Here is a 26,484-nt window from a genome sequence, read left to right on the forward strand (position 1 = left end):
AATGGATTTGAGCAGCTGAAGTGTGCGTGTCAGTCTGTGCAGCTGCTGTAACAGGTTGGCTCAGCCGAGGGTCCCGGGAGCAAGAGAAATGGATCCACCTCACCCTGCAGGGCAGAGGCTGGACCCGGGTCCCAGGCTGAGCTCCCTCCAGGGCTCCAGGGGGGCCCCTCCTGCCTGTCCAGCTCCTGGGCTCCAGGTGGCCCTGGGCTGGTGGCCCCTTACTGCAGTCTCTGCCTCCGTCTCCACGGGGCTCCTCCTCTGGGTCTGTGTCCCCTCCTCTGTCTCTTGGGAGGACACGGCCATTCCATGAGGGCCCCCTGACCCAGGAGGAGCCCATCTCAGGACCCTTCACTAACGACCTCCACAGAGACCCTGTTCCCACACCAGGTCCCACTCACAGGTCCTGGGGTCAAGATGTGGACAGGACTCGCCACTTACCATGGCGTCCAGATGCACTTTTTCTGTGCAGAGTTGCTGAATCTGTGCCTCTGGAGCCTCTGATGACCGAGATCTATCCGTACATTTCTCGTTAAGCACCTTTACAGGTTTATATTTGCATCTTGCTGCTTTACTGCACAGCAGCCAACTTTGTTTGATGTGTTTGTCAGCTTTCCGTTACTATAACAAATATCTATAATAATTATAAAGAAAAAAAGGTTTCTTTTTCTTTTTTGCTCATGGATTCAGAGGGTCCCACCCATGATGGTGCCTGGCCACAGACGCTATCTAACTGAATGTGCATAAGTCGGTACCAATAAAACTTTATTAACAAAACCAGATTCGGGGGCCGGGACATATCACCTTGCAAACCAGATCTCTGCTGCCCACGAGCACCATCTAGAAAGCACTGTTGGTTTACATGACCTTCCCTGGGAGGTGGTGCCCTCTGCCGGGGACCTTCCCAGACAGATGGGCACCCCGCATTCTGTCCGAGAAAAACCATCTGGACCGCATCATCTCTTCCACACCATGATTTCCGTGTGCAAAAAGTAAGATAAAATAACTGAAATAGACGTTTCTTTTTCCAACAGGTTCCCCCCGTTTTTTGACGACAACCCATTTGGCATCTATCAGAAAATTCTCGCAGGGAGGATAGATTTCCCAAGGTACTTGGATTTCAGCACGAAGTAAGTACCCGGCACCCTGCTTGGTGGTTTCTTCTTATTTTTATTTATTTTTAAAGTTTTTGCTGGCAGGGATTGACCTCAGTGGAAGCCCTAAGCAACTCAGGGAGACCCTGTCTCTCAATAAAATGCAGAATAGGGCTGGGGACGGGGATCAGGGATCGAGGGACCCTAGGTCCAAGCCCCAGCACCAAAAAAATAACATAAGAATAAGGATCTAGAGGCCAATGGCCACAGAGTTTTCAAGGTTTTAAATACTTTTCCAGGTTGTCAATCAAGTCTTGAGAGCATCTGAGACCTACAGCACCCAAGTGCTCTATGAGATCAGCCTGTGGTCTCAGGTTCTGAAACCAGAGAGAGCTTCTGTTGTCACTGAGGGTGCACAGCATTACTAATTCCCAGCGTCTCCAATCTTCCGCCACTGTCATTTCCCAGCAGTAGGGACAGGTGCGATTTGCAGCCTAGACCCGGAAGCCTTCTGGGCTTCGGAGATCAGAGATTTCTCTTCTGACCTACTCCCAGTGCCCTAGCTAATGTTAGGAGATTGCACAGTCTCCACCCTGTGCAACAGTCCCAGGGGAAGTTTTGTCACATCTGAAATACGTGGATATCATTAGGCACATGAAGAATTTACGACGGTGACAAATTGTGCCAGAGAATGGGGTCCCCATGATCATGCGCTTGAGGTAGCTGCTCTCACTGTGGCCCTAAGATGGTGTGTGTTGACTGATTCTGTTTTCTGGTCCCCAAACAGAGACCTCATTAAGAAATTGCTGGTGGTGGACAGGACCAAGCGCCTGGGCAACATGAAGGTCCGTACCTCCCTCACGAATGGGCACCAACCAAGGCCCAGGACACGCCATCGCGACTCTCCTGTCATTATTCATCTTTTTGACATCCTGGTCTGATTGATGGGAAGAGAATCCAAAACCCATTGAATGTACCCATTGATCCAGTTCCGTGTGCCCATTTTTTTCCCCCTAGAATCAGGGGAACCACTGACCCCAACCCTAGCCGTTTAATTTATTGATTATTATTTACAGCGGCGCCGCATCACCCTGCTGCGTGGTCTCTGGTCATTCTTGGCCTTAAGCAATCGCACACCTGATTTTTTTTTAACTTTTGTTGGTAGCATCTCCCTGTTCTGGCCCTTTGAATGTGTGGACGTGTAGAAAGAAAGCATCACCTTTTGGGTCTTATTCTATTTTATTGCAGTGTTCTCCGGATTTTGCCTCATCATTACTTTTCCCAGTATGTCTTCCTTATTCATGGCTGAGTACTATTCCACAGTCTCGATGGATGGCACTGTGTCTGTCCATGGAGGTTTCTGCCATGACCACCTCTTAGCGACTATGAGCAGGGCCGTGATAGACGTGGATATTTGTGTGAATTAATCGTTACACTAAAACTCACATGCTGGTTTTATTTTTAATTTTTTAAATTTTTTGAGAAAGAGATTCCTTTGTTCACTACACCTTGAGGTCCCCAACAATTCTTTTATATTTTTTTTTGTTTGGTACCAGGGATTGAACTCAGGGTCACCCGACCCCTGAGCCCCATCCTCAGCCCTATTTAGTATTTTATTTAGAGACAGGGTCTCCCTGAGCGGCTCAGGGCCTTGCTGTGTCTTTTACTCTCTGGATAATGAGGTGTGTGTGTTTGCACACTCGACACACTGACGGTGCCCCTTCCTCCTGCAGAACGGCGCCAATGACGTCAAGCAGCACCGGTGGTTCCGCGCTGTGGACTGGGACGCTGTCCCCCAGAGGAAGCTGAAGGTGACCCTCTTTTGAACATTTCTTACACAACGCAATGATCCCAACCTCTGTAAAACCACTACATTGGCTTCTGGTTGACTATTCCAGATCCCTCACATGAGAGAGAACACGGGGCACTTGTCTTTCCATGCCTGGCTTATGTCCCTTAATAGAAAGTCCTCTGGTTCCATGCATTTTCCTGCAAGCGACATCATTCCGTTCTTCTTTCTGGCTGCATAATATTCCACCGGGCATATGTATCACATTCTCTTTATCCATTCATCCATGGCTGGACACCTAGGTTGGTTAACAGCTGTATCCACGTCTTCAAGGGGTATCTTAGAGCCAGTGACCTTCCCAGGATGGGGTGAAGTGTTTCAGTCCCACTTTTTTTTTTGTGGGTACCAGGGATTGAATCTAGGGGTGCTTAACCCCTGAGCCCCATCCCCAGCCCTATTTTGTATTTTATTTAGAGACAGGGTCTCCCTGAGTTGCTTAGGGCCTCGCTTTAGTTCCCAGCTGCCCCTGTCCATGAACATTGGAAACCTGTCCGTCTTCTTCACGTCCGTTCCCACTTCTATGTAAAATAGCAGAAGGGGAAAAGGGAAACGATATCCTCAGTGTCCCCGTGTCCCCATGTCCCCGTACCTAACTGTGGCTGACCTCCCGCAGCCCCCCATCATACCCAAGTTATGCAGCGATGGCGACACCTCCAACTTTGAGACGTACTCTGAGAACGACTGTGAGACGACTTTGCCGGTGTCAGAAAAAGACTTGGAAATCTTCAAGAATTTCTGAGGATTCGAACTCACGTTTTCGGAAGGTAGGTCTTTAATGGGGTGGCTTACCTCCTTCATCCGTCGGGACTCAAGCAAAGAAGCCAAACCAAGTCTCCCTCATGTGACACACCACCCTCTGAGATTTCAGGGGCCACCCGTCTGAAAAGGTAAAAAGGAAAATTCTAGAAAATGACAATTTATAAATTATCATTTTTTTTTTTCTAATTGCACACTGTTTGGCTCATGTGACAAAAATCTCAGGGCCGACTTCCTGGAATGTGAAAAATGTCTTTGCCCCACGTATCCACCCTTTATATGCTACCTACTCGTTAGTCACTTAGCAGCCATATTGGTTATCAGATGGACAGAAATGAACATTTGCATCTTTCCCCAACTTCTTACAGGGTAGGCATCTTATCAGCCCAAGAAGTCGGGAGCGTACAGTCCGGTAGGGTATTTTAAGAAAAAGGGACCACAGGAATGAAACTTTCATTAGGGTCTATTATCGTAAATGTTATATTTGGAATATGTTCGTTTGGTGGTTGTATTTTATTAGTTATGGTCAGTCTCTTACTGTGCCTGATTTATAAATCAAACTTTCTCATAGGTATGTATATATGGGAAAAAACATAGTGCACGTAGGGTTTGATGCTCTTTGTGACTTTAGGGAACCAAGGATGTCTTGGAATGTGTCTCCGGTGGCTAATTGGGGATCATCAAAATGATAACCAAGGCACAGTGTTTGGCTCAGGACTGTGTGACCCCTAGGATCATAGGATTCAGTCAGTATTTTTTGCTGCTGTGACCAAAACCCTTGAAAAGAACAATTAGAGGAGGAGGAGTTTATTTGGGCTCATGGTGTCCAAGGTTCAGTCCCTGGTGGCCGACTCCATGGCTCTGGCCCAAGGGGAGGCAGAACAAGATGGCGGCAGGGCCTGGAGGAGGAGAGCAGCTCAGAACAGGGCACCAGGGAGCAGAGAGAGCTCCGCTCACCAGGGACAGGGCAGAGACCCCCAAAGGCACAGCCCAGGGACCCCCTCCTCCAGCCACACCCCACCTGCTGCAGTCACCACCCAGTGAGTCCATCCAAGTGGATTAATCCACTATTAGGTTACACCTCTTATAACCCAATTATTTTACCTCTGAATATTGTCTCCCACATAAGATATTGGGGGACACTTTGTGACCAAACCCATTACAGCTTCTTTGAGTCCCTGTCCTCTGTGTCTGTGAGTGAATGTTAAAATACCAGGGACTACCCCATATGGAATTGCTGCGTTTTTTCAAATTTCAAAATTTCTGAGATCTCAAAATTTCAAATCATTTCAAAATGATCTCAAGTCTATTTCATTGAGCTTCTACAGGTCTTTTTTGTTTTTCTTTTTAAATATCAGTCATTGCTTATGCATACGGGATTATGTTCCATGACTGGCCTATGGTGCTCAACATCAGAAAGTACCGAATCCTATGTAAAGTAGAACAATTACAGCATTATACTGTAGTAATATTCCCTGTGTCAGTATCAAATTTGGGACCCGTATTAACTAAAACGAGGGTCGCTAGCGCTGTCGTACCACCGCGACGTCCAGTCTGGTCATGAGGAAAGTTACGAGGTGACTAAAGGGAGGGTAGCATATACAGTGTGGAAACACTGGGCAGAGGTGCTGTTCCAAGGTGGAACACAAGAGGGCGCTGCCCAGTTTGGCACATGATGTTTTTAACATTGTTTTTTTTTTGTGTGTGTGTGGAATTTTCCACTGCTACGTTTGCACCCCTGGGATGACAGTACCCCAGACGGAGGACTCGGGGTCCTGCCTTGTTACTTATGAAAGGGAGACGTTTCTATGACTCTCAAGACGATAACCAGGAGTCGTGTCCAGCTGTGCGCAAACCCTAACTCAATCCCTTGTCCCTCTCCTTCCAGGAACACGTCAGCCTGCCCAGGACCAAGAACTTCACCTCCGTCGGCCCAAAGAAATGCTCTCTCTTGGTGCGAGGAGGACTTTGCGCACTTATGGACGCCCAACTGTATATAGAGGTCGGGGGACAGTTGAGATTTCACGGACGGGGCAATTATGGAAGCGACTGGAACCTTCTCCTGCGCCGTAGGAAACGGGTTGTGGGGGTTTTTAATCGTAACCTGTTAGCAGCTGTGCTTCTACTGTGCGTTGGTTGGTTTTCTTGGACTCGAACCTGCAACCAGACCCGCCGGCTCGTAACCACAGGTTGTGCGTGTGTGCGTGCGTGCGTGCGTGAGTGTGTGCGTGCGTGTAAGGGCTTCTCCTTGGCCAAACCTATTCTTTTCAGTTTTTAAAAATCCTTTGAAAAAGAAATGGGTCGCCTCGGAGACAAAGCTCAAATCTATGATGGGTGCATTTAAAAAAAAAATAATTCCCCTAACACCGTCTATGCATTTTATAGATATTTATGGAGTTTTTCTTCCATATCGATGGGACTTTCTCTCTGGACGCTTTACACTTTGGAAATGCAAAACGGAGAGGGTGCGGATTGGAGCAGCCGGAGACGTGCTAAAAATTTGGAATGCAATCTTGACTCTTTTTTTTTTTTTTTCTTTTTAATGCCTTTGGGGGATTGAACCCGCTGTGCCTGAGCTCCACGCTCGGCCCCCATCTCTGAACGGTTCATCAGAGAAGGTTCTGGACTTAGAAGATAATGTCTCTTCCTGGCCTTTGCCTCCCAAACTCAATCTATTGATTCATTTAATAATTAATCTGTTAGAAATAAATCAGCCAGCTGTCTGTATACCTGGAGTGTCCCCTGTGAGCAGAGTAACAAATGGTACCTGGACACATGAGTCCTGGGGACTCCCTTATTTTTTGTGCCAGGGATTGAACTCAGGGGTGCTTAACCACAGAGCCCTGTCCCCAGCCCTTTTTTATATTTTATTTAGAGACAGGGCCTCCCTGAGTTTTTTAGGGCCTCCTTTTGGCTGAGGCTGGCTTTGAGCTCACGATCCTCCTGCCTCAGCCTCCTGAGCCCCTGGGATAACAGGTGGGTGCCTCCGCACCTGGCTAGGTTTTTATTTTATTTTATTTTTTTTATCCACCCATTTAATACTGGAAAAAAAAAAATCCAATGTGCAGAATCACGGGTGACCGGATTCTTCCGTGAGATTGCAGTCAGCCCCCCGACGATGCAGAGCAAGTTAGACACTAAGAGGAAATCCAGCAACAGGGGACACTGTTATCGCCAACGTTGACAGAAACCTCAGGGGCATGTGCCTTCTCTAAGGACTGGGCCACGGTCACTGGATGTGGCCTCAGGTAGAGACCGATGTCGTTGACCCCAATCACGCACTTGGAACCACTGTTTCATCTCATCCCCAAAGAGTTGACTCTGTGGGGACCTTTGCAAAATTTCCCGATAGGCATCCAACCTCATCCGGGTGCCAAGAGTCAAAATAAAATACGTGCAACTTTGTATCTGCAAAAGGCCCAGGGGAGATGTTGCTTTTTATTTATTTTTTTTTCTTTTATGATTTATGAATCGGCAGCATTTTGTTCAACAGGAACAGCTTCAAAGATAGAGATTGGCAAGAAAAAAAAAATAGAGATATATACGGCCCAGGGGGGATCCCCGTTTCCCCAGGGAGAAGTCTCTCCTCTTGCCTTCTTGCTTGTGCATGGAGAAATTCAGGAAGGAAATAAAAGGATCACAGGGAATTTAACACCCAAATGCCACAGAATCTTGCATTCGTGTCCTGCAAGCAGATGCACAATCACTGGATCATAAATCAATTTTTTTGTTTGTTTGTTTGTTTCATTCTGTGCACCTTAAAAGATCAGGTGATTCCAACTCACTTTTTCAGAATGCCCCCCTGGGGACAGTGACATTTTCGCACACCTTTGCCACACGCCGTCACCTACGTTGCCTGCAACTTTTGGGACCATTTCAACTGTGAAACCGGCTCAGGACTGTTCATAGTGGACCCCAAGCCTTCACGGCCGAGGCGCCGGGGGGGCACCCCAGGACTTGCAGATGGGTCCCCCCCCCCCACGTCTGTCAAAGTCACTGGGTTGACAAAGTGCTTTTCCGAGCATGTCGACATTTTTTTTCCTGTCGAATTTGCTTTTGCAAAAACCACTGGGTCTTATGTCCCCCGGGACCCTCTTCCCTGAGAACAGGAGGACGCCCTGTGATTTTTTTTTTTTTTTTTTTAAATAAGTTTTCATGTTGTAAACTCTGTTCACTGTGCAGTTCGTCCCTTTTGTGGAGGGGTCTGTTATTTAAGTTAAAAAAAAAATCACTCCACGACGTGGGTGGGATGGGAAGCCCTCCCTCAGGCCGATCTTGTCATTGGATATTAATTTTTGCAATCCTGCACAACTTACAGCTTGAGTCTTTGTGTGTGTGTGTGTGTGTGTGTGTGTGCGCGCGCGCGCTGTGTCTTGTGCTCTGGGCACACGTAGGTCCTCGGTGCACCCTTTGCAGATCTGGCGTGTGCACCCTGCAGGGCGCTGGGTCCCAGATCCTCACGAGGAATTCCAGAAGCCTGTTTCTCGTCCCGCCGATGCATTGCACAAAGGAAATCACTGTGATTTGTGTGTGTGTGTGTGTGTATATATATATATATATATATAGGCCCTAGGAAAATTTTACTGCTAATTTATGGAATAATATTATGGATTCCAGGTTTTGTTTAATAATAATAATAAAATAAAAACTTTGTATCTTTTAAGAAATCTGAATCGGCTCCTCTGCTTCTGTCTGAGAACCTACGTTCTGTCGGTGCTAGGGTCGAATGAGGGGTCAGAAGTCAGTAACTGGTTTCATCTTGGCAAGACACAGTGGCTCTTTCGGGTAGGATGCACAAAGGAACCGTAGGTGGTTTGTAAAGGATGGTCACAGCTAAGTTTTATTGACAGCTGCAGTTGAAAAACAGCCCAAAGAAGACAGCAACCCATTTGTCTGTGTCTGGCTAAACAGATAAATACAGGGCGGTGTATCCATGCAGTGGAATATTATGCAGCCTTCAAAAGGAAGAGAATTTGGAAACTGGGTTCAGGATGGGTGAGCCCCAAGGACCTCACGGTCAGTGAAACCAGCCTCACACAAAAGGACAAGCACTGCAGAGTCATCAAGCTCAGAGACAGAAACTAAAATTGGGTAGTTACAGGGGCTGGCAGAGGGAAAATGGAAAGTTATGAATTCCAGTTTCACAAGTTATAAAACTCTGGTAGGGATGGTGCCACGACAGTTAAGAATATTCTTAAGCACAGTGGTTTAAAGGCTTCAAAATTATTAAGATAGGCGGGAACAGTGGTGCACCACTATAATCTCAGCAGCTCAGGAGGCTGAGGCAGGAGGATGACAAGTTGGAGGCCAGTCCTGGCAACTTAGCGAGGCCCAAAGCTACTTAGCAAGAACCTGTCTCAAAATAAAAATAAAAAGGGCTGGGGATGGGGCTCAGTGGTTAAGCACCCCTGGGTTCACCACCTCCCCCCCCTCAAAAAATAGAGAAATAAAAAAGAACAGGAAAACAAGGTTAAGATGCTACTCTTGATGACAATGACATTTTTAAATTTAAAGAATGTGTCCATCTTGATCTTTGTCTCTGTGAACAAGTCTTTCTCAGTCAGGTAACAGAAAAAGTCAACATGAACCGTCAGCAAATCGTGGGGACACACAGGAAGTCCCCAGTCTCAGCAGGGACCCCATAACCACGCCCCTTAACTGAGACCTTCCTGATCAGTCCCGTAACCACGCCCACTGTGGCCACGCCCCAGCATAATTAGACTCCTCTTAATCATATGCCACTATAACCACGCCCAGTGAGACCACGCCCCACCATGACCACACCCACAGTGGCCACGCCCTGCTGTAAACAGCCCCAACATAATCATGTCTCACTGTATCTATGCCTTAACTATAAGCCATGCCCCCAATGAGGCCACACCCCCACCGTGGCCACACCCACTGAGGCCACGCCCTGCTATAAACAGCCCCATCCTAATCAGGTCTCAGTGTAACCACGCCTTAACCATAACCACGCCCCAATGAGGCCACACCCCCATAACCACACCCTGCCACGCCCCACTGTGGCCACGCCCGCACCTGAGTCACACCCATGGTGACCTCTTCTGCAAGGACTTCTTTTTTATTCTTCTTTCTCCAGGGCTGGGGGATCGACCCCTGCGTGCCAGGCCAGCCCTCCAGCCCTGACCTACATCCCCAGACCATTTTATTTTTATTTGAAGGCAGGGTCTTCCCAAGTTGTCCACGTTGGCCTTGAACCCCTGATCCTCCAACCTCAGCCTCTCAGCTGGCTGGGATTCACTGTGCCCAGCTCAGCGGTACTGAGGTAACTATATTGCAGTGTCCACACCATCATGGATCAAGACACGTGTGGCGTTCGTACTGGGAAAATGACCTTCATCGACTTAAATTTTCTGGAAATAAGAACACATGTTTTATAAGTTTTGTTTTGCTTTGTTTTTGCTTATTATTTATTCTGTACGGAGCCATTCCCAAACACAACCAGAAATCATGATTGTTTTTTCTTCCTTTTTTGGTACTAGGGATTGAACTCAGGGGCACGGACCCCCATCCCCAGCCCTATTTTGGATTTTATTCACAGACAGGGTCTCCCTAAGTTCTTTAGCACGTTGCTGAGGCCGGGCCTCCTCCCTCAGCCTCCCGAGCAGCTGGGGTAACAGGCATACACCTCCGCGCTCTGCAAACATGACCTGTCTTTCCGGTTTGCTTTTCTTCTGTTTTTTGAGGGACACGGTGCATCTGTTTCTATGTCCTGAGATTTTGCCTCCTGGGCCAGAAGAGAGAGGCAGGAAGGCCCGACAAGGGACTTCAAGGTGGGCCTCCGCAGGGTGTGAGTCGGAGGCCCCGGAGGGGAGCAGGCAGCCTGGCGGGATGACTAGGAACTGGTGGGTCTCCATCACCCTGCAGAGAGCCGATGACACTCAGTGGCAAACTCTGGGGTGGACTCTCTCCTGGCCTTAAAGAGGAAGGCCGGGGGAAGTTGCTCGTGAATACAAGCGGCCAAGGGACGCTGGCCAGCAGTGGGGGTCCCTCGTGATGGGTGCTGGGGAATGTGCACCCAGGGTTTCCCTCGAGCTCGAGCTGTCACCCATACAGGTCTCAGGGTGAACAACTCCCTGTCCAGCACCCAGAAGACAGAGCCCGCCATGCTGGGGGGGAAATTCGGGGCTGTCACAATTGTGCACATGGTTAGCATCTAATAGGCAGAGACCAGGGGCGCGCTCAGCACCCCGGGGGGCACCAAAATGGTCCTCCAGGCCAATCTGCTGGCCCCAAAGAGGACGATGCAGGTGGACAAAACTGAAGGACACAAAACTCCAATCTCTGCCTCCTGTCTTCTCCACCCCCATAGAATGACCTGGTCCATTCTAGTCTGTAAATTTCTTGTCTTTGGTCGTGGGTGACAGTCGAGTGCATTTGGAGGGATCCCACATCCGTGGGGTGTAACTTCCCTGCCCTGGGCTTCGACAGGGTGCCTCGTCCCTCATTAACTTATTTCTCCCCCTGCACCCGGATCCCCACTCCTGGCACCCTGCCATTGTCACACCCCCAGGGACATCTGTGGAACATGTGTCGCTAGGGACGCCTGTGGTTTCTCTCTGTCTCTGTCTCTCTCTCTTTCTCTCTATAGTTCAACACAATCTGGTGTTTGGTGATTGAGGGGCACTTGTGACCAGCATCAGAACAGGAATTAGCTGTGGCTTTGTTCCATTGTTTTATGGGGACGATACCTTGGGTTCTGCATTTCAATCATGGTGACCGGCTGTAGGGACCTTCAGCCACAAAGAGAGAGAGAGAGAGAGACCCGGCAAGTCTGGGTCAAGGGAACTTTATATTCTAGCTTTGGACCATGTATTAAGAGGAAGGTTTATTTGGACTGAAGCTTCCGCGGTCTCAGTCCATGACACGGCAGACACATTCCTTTTCAGGCTCCATTGGAGAGGGTCACATCATGGTGGCAACATGTGCTCAAGCAAACCTGTCCAAGTAATGTCTAGGAGTGGAAAGACAGACAGAAGAAGAGTCAGAGGTCCCAGGAGCCCCTTCCAGGCCCCGCCCCCATAGCCCCTTGCGGGCCACGCCCCCAATGACCTAGCTTACTCCCACAAGGCTCCACCTCTTAAAGGCTCCACCACTTTCCACCACCATGTCTCCAATAGCCCCTTGCAGGCCACGCCCCCAATGACCTAACTTACTCCCACTAGGCTCCACCTCTTAAAGGCTCCACCACCTTCCAACTTGGGGACCAAGCCTTCAACACGAGCCCTGTGGGGGGATTTTTAAGATCGAAACCATAGCGACAGACACATGCCAATCAACACAGACATACCATCTCTTTCTTTTTTTTTTTTTTTTTTTTAGCAGATCTCTATAAAAACTGAGTTTTCCAAATTCTTGTAAATTTACATATTTTTTCTGCTGCAACCAGGACGTCTCTAAAGCAGGAATCGCCTACATTATCTCCGTCACAGCACGTACCTTGTACCTCCCCTTGGCCATTCCCGTGCCCATATCTAGGGAGGGATATCTTATTAAAAGTGGATTTGCCTTTCTCTCATTGGCCAGATACACACTCAAGTCAGACTCTGGCCCTCGAGGCCACTGTTGAATGAAAGAAAATGTCCCAGAAAATTGAAAAGCCATCGAACGTATTCATTCAGACGCTTCCCCTTCCCTCACAGAAGTGAGCTCCACCTGGACAAATCCTCCATCTGCCGTCCAGAGTGGCTGACCTCTTATGATACGACCTTAAGGTAAAGAATTAGGGGAAGCTTGCGTGTGTGTGTGTGTGTGTGTGTGTGTTTCCCAAAACAAACAATAGTTCACTTCTCTGAAACTTCAGGACGCAAGAATCCCAATGAACAGAACTAGGATAAGGCTTCGGGCTGCGGTGTAGCTCAGAGGTAGAACTTTCCCAGTGTGTTCAAGGTCCTGGGTTCAGCCTGCAGCATTGGAAAAAAAAAAAAACACCACCGGTTCTTATCTCCCAGTGGTCTCCGCACCTCCTGGGAAATCCGTGGCGTTTGTGTGGTGCATTGTTAACCTGCAAAGGATGAGCTCAGAGAATGTCCGGAAAAATACAAGTTTAATGTTTTTTTTTTTGTTTGTTTTTTTCCTCTCTGTCTCTCTCCAACGTGAGGCATTTCCCAACTCCAGGCTCAAACTGCGTTCAGAGAAGAATATTCCTTTGTGAGCAGAGCACCCCCAGGCCCCCGGGCAGGTGGACAAAGCAGCCATTGTCACGGGCAGGTGGACAAAGCAGCCATTGTCACGGTTCTCTTAAGATACAGCGACCTCCCTCCTGCCATGAATGGAGCTTTGTTTTCCGACTTTCAAGATTTACCTTCTTTAACTCCGGGGCCTCCTGACAGAGCACAGCCCTGCCCCCCGCTGCAAGGCCCCTCTGCAAACCCTGAGCCTCGCCATTTGCAGTCACTGCAGAAAAATGTCACACCTGTCAATCACAGTGACAGGCAGGAGCTTACAGAAGGGGTGGAGAAGGGACAGAGGGGTCCTCTCAGAGAGGACAGGGACACCGTGCCCCTCCTGCCCTCCAGTTTTATTGGGGTCCCAGGGAAGGCTCTAGAGAGCCCCTCCCAGGTCCCCTCCTGACTTTGACGGACAGCAGGGTGACCTCCGACTCTCCAGTCCCCAGGGCCATGGCCACTCTGGGTCACCCTGGCCCCTGCTGCCTGGTTCTCAGTGGAACCTGTTCTTTCAGATTTTAGGGTCGGAGGAAGGATCCTGGTCCCCCTGGGTCCCGGGACCTGGTCTGCGTCAGGGTCCCAGAAGTCCCCCCTTCAGGGTCACCTGGCCCCTCTCAGGGACATGACTTCCCTCCTGCATGTCCCCTGCAGGTCACAGGTGGTGTGTGAGGAAGGTGCCTGGAGGCTGTGCCCGGAGGCCAGGCAGGGCTGCAGGTGCAGGGCTACTGGGAAGGAAGCTGTGGGGTCAGCACTGGGGGCTGTTGATAGGACTGTCCCCTGGACCTCGTGTCCCACCCCCCAGGTCTGTCTGTCCTCTGTCATTATTTAGGATTCTTATTTATTGACTTACTCAGTTGTTGGTGTCAGGGATTGAACCCAGGGGCACTTTACCTGACCCCATCTGCACCCATTTCTATTTCATTTTTATTCTTGAGACAGGACCTCACTTAGTGGCTGACGCTGGCCTTGACCTTGCAATCCTCCTGCCTTAGCCTCCCCGAGTCATTGGAATAGCCGCTGACCGGCCTCAGCCTCTCTTTTATTCCCAGGACAAGGAGGACATTATTCTCCGGACACAAACAAGGGACAGCAGAGCCCTTTATGGATGGTGGTCGGTTCGGCAGGTACAAACACAGGCTGCGAGGTATTTAAGTATGACACTTAAAAAAATTATTATTTACCCTGCATTTCATCCACGAACCCTGTCTTTAGGAGCTCAAACTACGGTTGTTTTACGCCCTGGAAAGCAGAATAGTGTGCTGCTCTCAAACAGTCCTGGAAAAGTAACCATCGGCCTCCACAAGACAATTTGGGAAGTCAGACATTATGTCTAATTAGGGATTTTCTGTGTTTTCCTGCAACAATGTCTCTTTTCTACTCTCTTCTTTCTCCAGGGCTGGGGGACCCACCCCTGCATGCCTGGCCAGCCCTCCACCCCTGAGCTACATCCCCAGACCATTTATTTATTTTTTTTTTATTTGAAGGCAGGGTCTTCCCAAGTTGCCCAGGTTGGTTTCGACCTCCTGATCCTCCTGCCTCAGCCTCCCCAGTGGCTGGGATGCCAGGTGTGGACCACTGTGCCCAGCCACGTCTTTCAAACACGAGTCTTGTTGTGCGTTTTGCACGTCGAAGTTTCCCTTCGACTTGCAGGATGTGTGACATCCTGCCATGAAATGAAAGCCCTTCCGCTTACGGCAGGTCAGAAACACCTCAGCAGGACCTGAAATGGGTTGTGAAACGACGCCCCGGATCCTCGATGAAATGATAAACAGACCTCGCATCTGCTGGGCCCTGTTTAAGGAAAGAACTCACAAAACCACAGCAAAAAAAAAAAAATAACCATTCAGCCTTTTGTGAGCCAAGAGTCGAGGCTGATCCGTTCTTGTTCTCCTGCTGTTACCCGTCTTGAGCTCTTCTTTGCATTGTGTGATCATCTGGACCCGATTCTTCACAGAACACTGGTTTTATGAGGGCATGTGCGTGTGCATGCGTGTGCCTGTGTGTGTGCGCATGTGCATGTGCGTGTGTGTGTGCACGTGCACCATCTATTCCTTCTCAGCACACCACCGACTACTCCATCCCCAGCCTAACCCAAGGCAGGTGACCCCCAAAGCTCATGCGTGGGACCCTGAGAGAGGTTTTGGAGGTGGAATGATGAGATGACGAGGAGTGTAGCCAAGCAAGTGGATTAATCCACTTAGTGGATTAATCCACTCAAGTGGATTAATCCACTTGAGTGGATTAACTGGGTGGTGACTGCAGGCAAGTGGGTGTGGCTGGAGGGGGGTGGCTGATCTCTCCATTCACCATCATTCATCTATATCAGCCATCTATCTGTCTGTCACCCATTTATATGGTCATTCATGTCATATCTAGATACATACCCACCCATTACCTACCTTCCTATGTATCTCCATGGTGTGTCCACCCATCGTCACCCACCCATGTGTCACCCACCTCCGCCTGCTATCTGTCCATCATCTACCTGTGACTATTCATTCATCTGTCATCTCTTTAGATCTACCTACCTATGGGTGCATCCAGCGTCATCTGTCAATCATCTATCTATCTCTCTGTTATCTACCAATTCTGTCTTATCTGTATCCATCTGTCTATCTATCATCTACCCATCCTGTCTATCTATCTATCATCTATCATCTACCGATCCTGTTTATCAGTCCATCTATCTCTCTGCCATCGACCCATCCTGTCTGTCCAGGGGGCTCTCACACCCTGGGTGGGGCTGCTCTTGGCTCCTGGTGTGTGGGGCCCAGAGAGGCTGCTCCACCTCCTGCAGCGCACAGCACAGCCCACCCCAGAGCGCCCCCAGCCATCTGCATCCACATGGATGAGGACTGAGCTCCTGCTTTGGGGAAGAACTGGACCCCTGCTGTCCCCGCTGTGCCCCTCTGGACACGCCATGGCTGACCTGAGCTCTGTCCTCCTGCGGGTGGAGCTTGCTGTGCCCTGGGCGCACTTTCCTGTGTTGAAGGGGACCCAGGGGACCACAGAGTGGGTGTCTTGGTGGCAGGAAGATCCGCACAGGAGCAGAGGTGCTGACCCCGGGAGGCTCAGTGGTCGGTGGACCTGAGGGACGAGGCCAGCTCCTGGGGTGGCCGGAGCCTGGGCTTCAGCAGGATCCTCTGCAAACCTGCAAGTGAGACCGGACCTCAGCCGCAGCCTCTCAGGACCGTGGCGGTCACAGAGACCATCAAGGGGTCTTAGGGGTGGAAGGGTCTCTTCTCTTCCTCCCTGTCCCCGATCTCTCAGTCTCTACCTGCACACGAAGGAGGTTTTATTTGCAAGCTCTACTTGAATTTTTTTTTCATTGCAAGTACATATGTCACCATGTCTAACGATATTAAAATTGCAATGCTAAAATTAAAATTGCAAATTAATTGAATAATTTAAATGCTGGCTATTAGAAATTTGAGGGGGTGGACCACACCCCTTTAAAATGACCTTTGAAATTCATTTTTAAGAACAGTCAATGCACTTAGACATTTATTCAGGGTATTCACTGAGCTGCTTAGGGCCTCACTAACTTGCTGAGGCTGGCCTCCAACTTGCGATCATCCTGCCTCAGCCTCCCGAGCCACTGGGCTCACAGGCCTGCACCACGGAGCCCGGCTGAAATCCTGAATTCTTCAGCCACAGATATTGAGACCCGGATACAGAGCTGAGCCCCCAAAATGAGGTTTCTCCTCCAAAAAAGAGCAGCCTCAGGAACTCCCACGCCCACCCCCAGCCTCAGCAGAGTTGGAAATGTCTTGCAAAGGGTCTGGTGCGTGGTCCCCGGCTGCCAGGAGGTACCCTGGGGGGTTCCTGGACCACGAGGGACGGGGCTCCATCCAGCTGGCAACCCAACAAGGGCCGTGTGCAAGGTCACGGGCCTTCCTGAATCAATCAACCGCCCCCCCAAACCCCAACCCGTAGAAATAACGGGAACAAGTTTTTGCCAGAGGAGAAATTGACAGGATCTGGGAACCAGGGGGCTGCGGAGGCTCAGCTGTCACTCAAACTACAGGGGACGTACCCGGACTGGGAACTCAGAGGAGCACGCAGGCTTGTCTTGCAAGGGGAGTCTGAATTGCAGCCCGAGTTTTGCAAGAAAGAAAAGCAACTGTGTGTCTATTTTTGCTGACATGAATGTGTCTTGCTGAATCCTGAATTCACTCGCAACATCACTATTTGCACCCGGATGATTGCTCCTGACGATTTGCAATGATTCTTCCTGTGCTTGCTCAACTTTAGCTGTGGGGTGTGTGTGCATGTGTATTTCAGGGTCTTTTTGCAAAATACGCCACTTGCATTTGTCAGTGTCCCCCCCCCCCCACTAAAGATCTGCATAAAAAAATCAGCTTGTGAACAGCTCGTTCCTCTGGAAAAATGGGTGGGGAGCAGTTCAGAAGGAAAAAAAATGCAGAAGAAATAAATAAATAAATTTCCTAAATAAATTTCCATGCAGACACAAATGCAGAGCCTCGGGACATTGCTTGGCTTTTATATATGTTGGGGGCCTGTCTTGTTCCCCTGCCCTTGGACAGAGAAAATCAGCCCAGCATCCGATAATTGCAAAAAACCCAGACTTCCGTCAACCTTTGGCCGCTCAGTGCAATGACATCACTTTCCAAACTGAGCCTTTGGTGAATTTTCTTCTTTTTTTTCCCTGTGGATTTGAAGCAGCCTCCTCTGGGCACATCCCGACTCCTGATGAGGAACCGGCTCTGGGTCAGCGGTTTCCCAGACAGGGTCCCCCGGGGGGACAGTGAAAGCTAAATTGGCCACAGGCGGGAAGCCAGATGTCCAGAGCTGGGAGAAGGGGCTTTCAGCACGGTGACAGGTGCCCTGTCCTCCCAGGGGCTGGGGAGGCTGAGGCAGGAGGATCCTGAGTTGGAGGCCAGCCTCTGCCAAAGTGAGGCCCTAAGCAGCTCAGGGAGACCCTGTCTCTAAATAAAATGCAAAATAGGGCTGGGGACGGGGCTCGGGGGTCGAGGGCTCCTCAGTACAATCCCTGGGACCAAAAAAAAAATATATAGTGAGTCTTGGACTTTGAGAGTTTCCAGTATTTCCTTGGAAAGCGGAGAATCTCGTCCTCTGTTTCTTTAGTGGACGCCTCAGGGCCCTGCATGTCTGAATCCTTCCCAGGTCGTGGAGACTTAAGCACGAGGCAGAGTGGGAAGCCCACGGCGTCAGCCAAGCCTCCTGTCACTCACCCCATCCTCCCTAGCCTCCATTTCAGTCCCGCTCAAGGGGACAAGCCTCTATCCGATGTCACGGTATTTTAAGCGTTGACTGTTCCCGGGGAAGAGCTGGCATCTCGTCTCTGCCTTGCAAAACGGTGGTCGGGGACACATTTCCTGTTTAACTGTCCTGCAACCTCAAAAAACAGGGCCACCCATTGGTATTTTATTTTTCTTAACTTTATCTGCTCTTTTCTTTTTCTTTTTTTTGTACCAGGGATTGAACCCAGGGGGTGCTTAACCACTGAGCCACATCCCTAAACCCCCCTTTTAAAAATTATTTTTTATCTAGAGACAGGGTCTCCTGAAGATGCCTCAGGTCTGACTAAGTTGCTGAGGCTGGCCTCCAACTTGCAAATCCTCCTGCCTCAGCCTCCCATATCACTGGGGTTACAGCAGCACCCCACAGTGGCCAGCCACCTGCTCCCTTTGCCAAGAATTGCGCTTTTTAAAAATATATTTAATGAAGTACATTTAATTAAATATATTTTAAATATGACATATATTTCAAATATAGTATATTTCTATGTCATCTATAAAATATGCAAAACCTATATTTATTTTTCCCTATTGCCAAGGTGACTATCCTATTTGAAGCCTCAATGCCCACCTACCTGGGACGACTGTCTCATTATTCTTGCAAACCATGGGCCTCCTAAATTACCCTCCAGAGAGGCTGCTCTGCTGAACTTAGAAAATAATAATAATAATAATAATAATAATGACGGAGCCGCGTTCTCCCACAACTCCTTCCTGGTCCTGGGCACTTTTGAGCCCTCTGCCTACCCTCCTATCAGGCTACCAACGAGGTCTCTCATTTCTCCCTTGAGCTGAGGAGAAAGTGCCACCTGTTTGTGACCAGCCCCATCTGGGACAAAAGTGGCTGATCCTCCTGAGAACCCCGGGCAGACATGACTCCAGCTAATGCCGTCTGTAAAGAAAGGAGTCGGAAATCGTCCTTGGATGGACACCCTGTCCCCCTTCGCCCTCCCCGGGGAGCCGGAGAGCGTGGGCAGTGTGGCCCGTCCAACGGGAGGACACAGCTCCAAGGACAGATGCCCTCAGAAAAAGTCGAAGCCCCGTGCAAATGTGGTCATGCCCTTGACCACAGGCACCTAGTTCCAGCAGCTGTCCCTGCTACACACAGAGACTGTGTCAGGTTTTTGGGGGGATTGGCTTATTACACTTAGCACGATAGTCTCCAGTCTGCACCCTGCATCCATTTACCTGCAGATGCCATAATGCCATCCTTCTTCATGGCTGAGTAATATTCCATGGTGTACATATACCACAGGTTGGTTTGAACTCTCGGTTGTAGAGCTAGTGACCTATGACTGGTGCGTCCCCTTGGATTGGACTCGTGATGGCATATCACAGTGGGTGGTGGGGTAAAACACTCACCTAACGACTGGGAGGAGAAAGAGAGGAAGAAGAAGGGATGGGGGTCATAATGTTCCCATCCCAGCCACACCCCTAATGACCTCACTTCCTCCCTCACTAGGCTCCTCCTTTTAAAGGTCTCACCACCTACCAATAGGGCCAGGCTGGGAACAGGCCTGCGAACACAATGCTCTTTGGAGGATGCTCCAGATCCAGGGTAGAGCAGGGAGCCCCTTCTCCATTCCAGTGTCAATCAGCCCCGTCCCACCTAGAAACCCAACTTTGGGAAGTTGGAATGACCAACTGGTGGAATTGACGTAAGAAAACTGGGATACACTTTCCAAAGGGTCAGCTAACTAGAGCAAGACTCCTAGTCGGATGGAGGACACACGGTAGTGTGGACCCTTGTGAGTTTCCCAACCCATTTTCTGTCCCACAAACTCGTAGACCCAAGGATCGGAACCCGCTCTCACCACCCACATCCCCAAGCCTCCTCCCAGTTCTGTTAGAAGTGCTCCCCAAGCCCAGCACGGCTCAGTGGAAATGTCCCTTGCTCTCCAATGACACCATGGACTCTATGTGCACAGCTTTGTAGAAAGGATCTCCACTGACCTGACAAGAACAATTAGAGGAGAAGTCGATCTGGGGCTCCTGGTGTCCGAGGTCCAGTCCCTGGTGGCCGACTCCATGGCTGTGGCCCAAAGGGAGCAGAACAAGATGGCGGCAGGGCCTGGAGGAGGAGAGCAGCTCAGGACAGGGCACCAGGGAGCAGAGAGAGCTCTGCTCACCAGGGACAGGACAGAGACCCCAAAGGCACAGCCCAGGGACCCCCTCCTCCAGCCACACCCCACCCTGCAGCCAGCACCCAGTGAGTCCATCCAAGTGGATTAATCCATTATGAGTCTACACCTCTCACAACCCACTCATTCCACCTCTGAACTTTCCTGCATTAACCCAGGAGCTTTGATAGGAAGACTTCTTTGTCCCAAAGTGTCCACTAGGACTGAAATCGACTGGATCCTCTCCTGGAAGGGAAAACAGAGTCGGAGTCCGGGTACCATTTTGCACCATCATAAAAAAAAAAAACCATGAAGGACTCGTCTCTGCCTTCCCCCCGGACACACCCCGAACTCCACGTGAGCACGAGTCGTGGGGCAACCAGGCAAGTCTTTGCAAAAACCCGCAGCAGCCATTCCTGACGTACCCCGTCTTTAAGAAGGGTCAGGCTGCACACCCGGTGCCCAGATGTGCAGCGGAGCTTCCATTTTTAAAATCTGCTACCACGGCGGAAATCAGCCTTCCAACATCTGCAGCTCCAGGTGGAGGGGGGAGCCGGCTCGGAGCCAGCAATGTGGGTTCCGATGGGGGGAGGGATGAGCTCACTCATCACCAGACCCCAATCTGCAGACTGCGCAGTCCAGAGAGGAGATTCTCTTCTGCGTGCACCCAGACCAACCTCCCTCGGCTTCACAGAGCCTCTTCTTTAACCTCCTCTGACTGATCTATTTTTAAAAATGAAGGATGATCTAAGCAAAATGAAAAAATTCCCATTTTTCCTCTCTATCAAGAGCCCTCTGGATCTTGTGCTGGGTTTGTTCTTGGGACTTTTCTCTGTCTTGTGGATTTTTTTTTTTCTCTGCTTCTGGAAATTGATGGAAACATATATTTAAAGGGAGACGGTCGTATGTGGTCAGCCTTTCCCAGATGAGGAGGCTGGTTTCAAGACCGTGGCATAATTCCAAAACCCAGGCAGGCTGAAGTAGCTTGCACAGAATAGTGCAGCATTTGGTATATTCTGTAAAGATTTGGATATAAGGTGTCCCCCAAAACCTCACGTGTGAGACAATGCAAGGATGTGAAAGGATTAGATTATCAGAGGTGAAACCACATTGGTGGATTAATCCACTTGCATGGACTCACTGGGTGGTGGCTGCAGCAGGTGGGTGTGGCTGGAGGACGGGGTCCCTGGGCTGTGCCTTTGGGGTCTCTGTCCTGTCCCTGGTGGGCAGAGCTCTCTCTGCTCCCTGGTGCCCTGTCCTGAGCTGCTCTCCTCCTCCAGGCCCTGCCGCCATCTTGTTCTGTCTCCCCTTGGGCCAGAGCCATGGAGTCGGCCACCAGGGACTGAACCTCAGAAACCATGAGCCCCAAATAAAATTTTTGTCCTCTAAATTTGTTCTTTTCAGGTCTTTTGGTCCCAGAGATGAAAATGGTGGCTAGAACGTAATCTGCACACATCCACCTGTGTTCTTCCAATTCTCCCTAGACCCTCTGTAATACCCAAGCAATGTAAAAATTGTCATGTGGCCAAAATATAGGATTAAATAAATGCATATATCATAGACACAATTGTTTTTCAAATATTTTTGCCCTGTGGCTGGTTTTATCCAAAGATAATGTTGTCGCAGATTTGCTTTCTTGCAAGGGCTGCTTCTCCCCTCCAAGGTGATGCCTTTTGTGATACTCTCATGGTCCTATAGCTTTCTCTAATCTGTGAGATTCGAGGGTCTAATGTGTATTTATGGACACGTCAGCCCAGAGTCCTGAGATCACCACATGCACAAGCCAAGGTAGCTTCCTTGAGATGCACAGCCACCAAGGAGAAACCCAGGTGACAATTATTCCTGATGGGAAGGCACGGTGGGTGGTGAGGCCAGCTTGGACTCCCCCTTCCCCATGCAAGCCATCATGGCATAGGAGAAATCCTAGACCCGGCCTACGGAAGAACCACCTTGCTGAGCCCAGCCTGAATGGCCAATTCCCCACAATCACGAGGGACACTTCCTTTTTTTGGGAGCTCAGAGAAGGAAACCCCCAAACTACTGCATGTTGGGGAGCAAGCTGAGCAAACTGGTTTTCTTTTCATTCTGTAAATATTAATTAAAATAATCTAATTTAATTGCAGGAAACACACGCATATTTATCACGCGCACAGAGGCAACTGCTTAATGCAATAACTCACTGTCACAACGGGATGCCTGAGCTCATTTACCACTTTCCTGTAGGTGACGGGGACAATGAGAAATGTGGACTTTTTTTTTTTTTTTTTGAGCAGCCACATTTGATCATCAGGGGAACCAATTTCTGGAGAGAGATCAGGGAACCGGAGAAAGACACCGTTGGAAGGGACTTGATTTCGAATCCGCTTTTCAGACCTCTCAGATTCCTTTCAATCAGATTGAGCTCCGACATTTGCTCATATTTTGGGGATGTTTGTTACGCAGCTGTCGATAATAGAAAATGGTCCTTCGCTGACAGGTGATTTCCGTGAAATGCTGTAAACCCTCAGTCCTCCTTTTTATCATCGATCCCGACATCGAAGAGCACCAAAACCATCCCCTCTGAGGTACCAAGAGTTATGCCAAGGTGACCTCAAGTCCAAAGGTGTGTGGTTCCCAGTTTTAGCAGATGACGTCCTCCTTTTATGTGGTACCTCGAGGGACCGGGCAGCGGTTATCTTGAGCATGTGTCGGGAATTCCCATGAAATAAAGGGAGATCCTGCCCCGTGAAGGGGATTTATCTGTTTCAGACACGATTTCCTCTTTGGATTCCTGGAGTTTTGAGTGACTAAATGGTGTTTTCTCACTAGTTCATGATGGTGGCTGCACCGTCTCCGTCTCCCTGATTGGATTCTCCAACCAAGCACCCAAAATTGACATAGTCCACATTGAGTCCTCTGCAAATAATAATAATAATAATAATAGTAATAAAATAAAATAAAATAAGTAATTGCATAATTTCTCTGAACACCACGTTTTGACTTTTGTCCGGACTAGCAAATCTCGACGCTGAGGTCTTTTAAACATTTCCCTCTGGTGGATGGTTATTTTTTCCCCTTGATCATTCATCTTTTATCTCCGTGTATTTCCTCGAGCCGAGAAGCTTACATAAGCTCGGGGAGATGCCGTCTGTTTCTGATTTATTTTCTATTAACTCACTCGAAAAAAAATTTTTTTTACATGTACAAGAACTCTTCTGAGACCATTTAATATACTATTTTGATCTTTCCTCCCTAAAAGCATAAAGCTGTACTCTTTTTTTCTTTTGCCTAAGAATAGAAATCTGGAAGAGATTTAAAATTATGATCAAAACAGCAAACTCATGAATTCTGAATGGTTTCTAAACTTAGAAAAAAAAATCGTTGAGCCTTCTTTCTTTTAAGAGAAAAATCAGATTTGGACTTCCCGGCATTGCACAAAATGTCCTTATTTTATTTTATTTTTTTGATTTTTTTCTTCAATTCACCTAAGATTCAATGTTATGATTTTTTCTTACCAATTGTATTTCATCATATTCAAATTTTTTAAAAATAGGCAAATTATGAAATGAGTATTTGACTCCCCCTTATCCCAATGTGAGATGCTTAAAAAATAGGATTTATTTCTGTTGATAATTTTTTTTTTTTAGGAAATCATAGGTTGCTCCCCATCACAAGGAGCATTGGCAGAGACGGGGAAAGTCACTTTATTTTGATTTTTCTACGCAGCCAGAGGAAAAAGCAATTGGATCAGACACACAAATTGCTCCAACCACCCCAGAAAAATATCAGTAAAATTACCCCGTAGCACGACAGCCCCCGTAGAAACATATGCACACAGGAAGCATGATAATCAGACCCTTGACTTCCTTTGGTCCCAAAACAGATCCACATGCTTTGTGATGGCAGCCGATCAAAGCTGGCCCAGGACCTTCGTGCAATTGCACGTTATGCTGAGGGAATTTTAAGAATTTTCTGGAGCCAGAATGAAGAATTCCACCTTCCTCCAAGATTGACAGGATCTTGTGCATTCGAAATCTGCACGTTGAACGAGTCACTCTTTCTTCAGAGGTTCTTGAGGACACCGAGTAGCGGTGACTTGGTTAGATAAACACTTACTTAGTACCACGAGCTGCCAGGGTCGTGCCAAGTTTGAGGGGAAAGAAGGAAAAGTGGAACTGGAGCCTCCAGGGGCTCAGAGAGGGTGTGGGGAATTGGGAAGACACACAGCACCCAGCAGACAGGATGCGTGGGGCACCCAGGGCACTGGGCAGACAGGGAGATGGGCTGGGGGAAGCCTGATGGGCAGAGACGCAGAGGAGAAGGGAGTGACCGGGGCTGTCTCCAGAAATGCCCCCCGGGAGCAATTAGGTAAATGGATAGATTCAACACAGGGATTTATGGAGTGATGGATGGAGGGATGGATAGTAGATGGATGGACAGATGGGTGGATTAGTGAATGAGTAGTTGAATGGATGGATAGATCAATACATAGACTTAGTATATGATAGATAGATGAGTGGATGAGTGGATAGAGAGAGAGAGATTTACTAGATGATGAATAAATAGATGGAGGGGTCGATGGGTGGATTAATGAATGGACGGAGAGACTGATGGATAAATAAATAGATTCAAAAGATAATGAGAAGGTGAATGAGTGGACAGATGGATTCAATGGGTGGATGGATGGGTGGACAGACACATAGGTACACATAAACAGATACAGACAGATGAGATCAATGCAAAGATAGATGACAGATGATTGATAGACAGACAGACGGCAGCTGGATGGATGGACGATAGACAGACACTGTGTCCTGCAGGTCTCCTCTGCACTGAGGGCCTCTGGGGCTGGGGGTGCTCTGGGGTGGGCTGTGCTGTGCGCTGCAGGAGGTGGAGCAGCCTCTCTGGGCCCCACACACCAGGAGCCAGGAGCAGCCCCACCCAGGGTGTGAGAGCCACCTGGACAGACAGGATGGGTCGATGATAGAGAGATAGATGGACAGACAGAATTGGTAGATGGCAGATAGATAGACAGGTGGATAGATAGGTAGACAGGATGGATAGATGACAGATGATAGATAGATGGACAGACAGAATTGGTAGATGACAGATAGATAGATTATAGACAGGTGACAGCTGGGTGGAAGGATGATGGACGGAGACTCTGACCTGCAGGTCTCCTCTGCACTGTGGGCCTCCGGGGCTGGGGGTTCTCTGGGGTGGGCTGTGCTGTGCGCTGCAGGGTGTGGAGCAGCCTCTCTGGGCTCCACCACTAGTAGCCCCCCTCTGTCTCCATATGACACCCCCAAATATCTATATAGACATTGCTGAAAGTCTACTGGGGACAGTCACGCACCTCAAGGACAACAGGGCCCATTGCACACAGGACAACACTTCTGTCCGTCCTGGTACCATCAGGGTCAGCCTGCAGGAGTCCAGGCTGGGCTTGGGCCAGCGTCCCCTCCCGGAGCTTTGGGAAGTCCCTGTCCCTCCACGTGGGTCTCCGATTCTCCTGGCTCCCGGGGCTCCGTCCGGGAACTACGGCCACAGACCCCCAAACTGCAGAGCCTCTTTGTGCAACCAAGAAAATAAAGGAAGGAAGAAACCCTGCCCCTGGTCAACAGATTCCAGTGTGGCTGCATCCTCAGGAAAAGAGGGGGAAATCATGGGTGTTCAAACTGCAGAGCTGCCAGTCATCTTGCCCCCGGAGTATCTGCAGGTCCCGGAGCAGCTGGGACACGTCGGGGAGCATGTGTGGCAGAGGGAGCCGCCTCGGGCCCTGGATCCGGCGAGGACCTAGGTCGAGCTGAAGAGGATCCTCTGTCACCGCGGTGCTATGACAGGAGCCTTCGCTAGGGGGCGCTGTGCCCGCTCCGCCTGCGGACAGGACTCCTGTTAGTTCATGTGCTATTGACCACCCCGCCTATTGCCATTTTTTCTGGGATAAACACAATTCAGCTCTGTTTTTGATGCATCTTGCCACTTTCAACAACTTTCTGAAACTTTCTTCCGGGCATTTTTTTTTTAATCACCTCCTATAATTAATATAGGCTCCAAGAAAATGAGTCACTTATTATTTTTTTTTTTTAAAGAAAAGACACGATCCTGTGAGAGAGTCTTGCTCAGAGGCTGCCCACCCAAAGGGCTGATAAATAAAATAAAATAAATAAAAACATGGTGCATGAGCTCGGTTATGTATTGCGTTGTGACATCCAGATT

The 26,484-nt window shown here is 49.1% G+C and overlaps 1 protein-coding gene across 2 annotated transcripts in view; it reads left to right on the top strand.

Annotated features, from left to right (window-relative positions):
- The window catches only part of Prkx (protein kinase cAMP-dependent X-linked catalytic subunit), a 37,749-nt gene extending 29,380 nt beyond the window's left edge, over positions 1-8,369 (top strand). For both annotated transcript variants that reach the window (XM_046443351.1, XM_058579033.1), the window contains exons 5-9: positions 1,032-1,127; positions 1,879-1,936; positions 2,825-2,902; positions 3,554-3,704; positions 5,585-8,369. In XM_046443351.1, coding sequence (XP_046299307.1) covers positions 1,032-1,127; positions 1,879-1,936; positions 2,825-2,902; positions 3,554-3,679 — 358 coding nt within the window. In that variant the 3' untranslated portion in view covers positions 3,680-3,704; positions 5,585-8,369. The remainder of the gene's footprint in view (positions 1-1,031; positions 1,128-1,878; positions 1,937-2,824; positions 2,903-3,553; positions 3,705-5,584) is intronic.
- The last annotated feature ends 18,115 nt before the right edge of the window (positions 8,370-26,484 follow it).

This window comes from Marmota monax, unplaced genomic scaffold, assembly GCF_021218885.2.
Source record: "Marmota monax isolate L192 unplaced genomic scaffold, Marmota_monax_Labrador192_F-V1.1 WCK01_AAM20220418_F8-fsc00168, whole genome shotgun sequence".
In the NCBI taxonomy this organism is placed as follows: Eukaryota; Metazoa; Chordata; class Mammalia; order Rodentia; family Sciuridae; genus Marmota; species Marmota monax.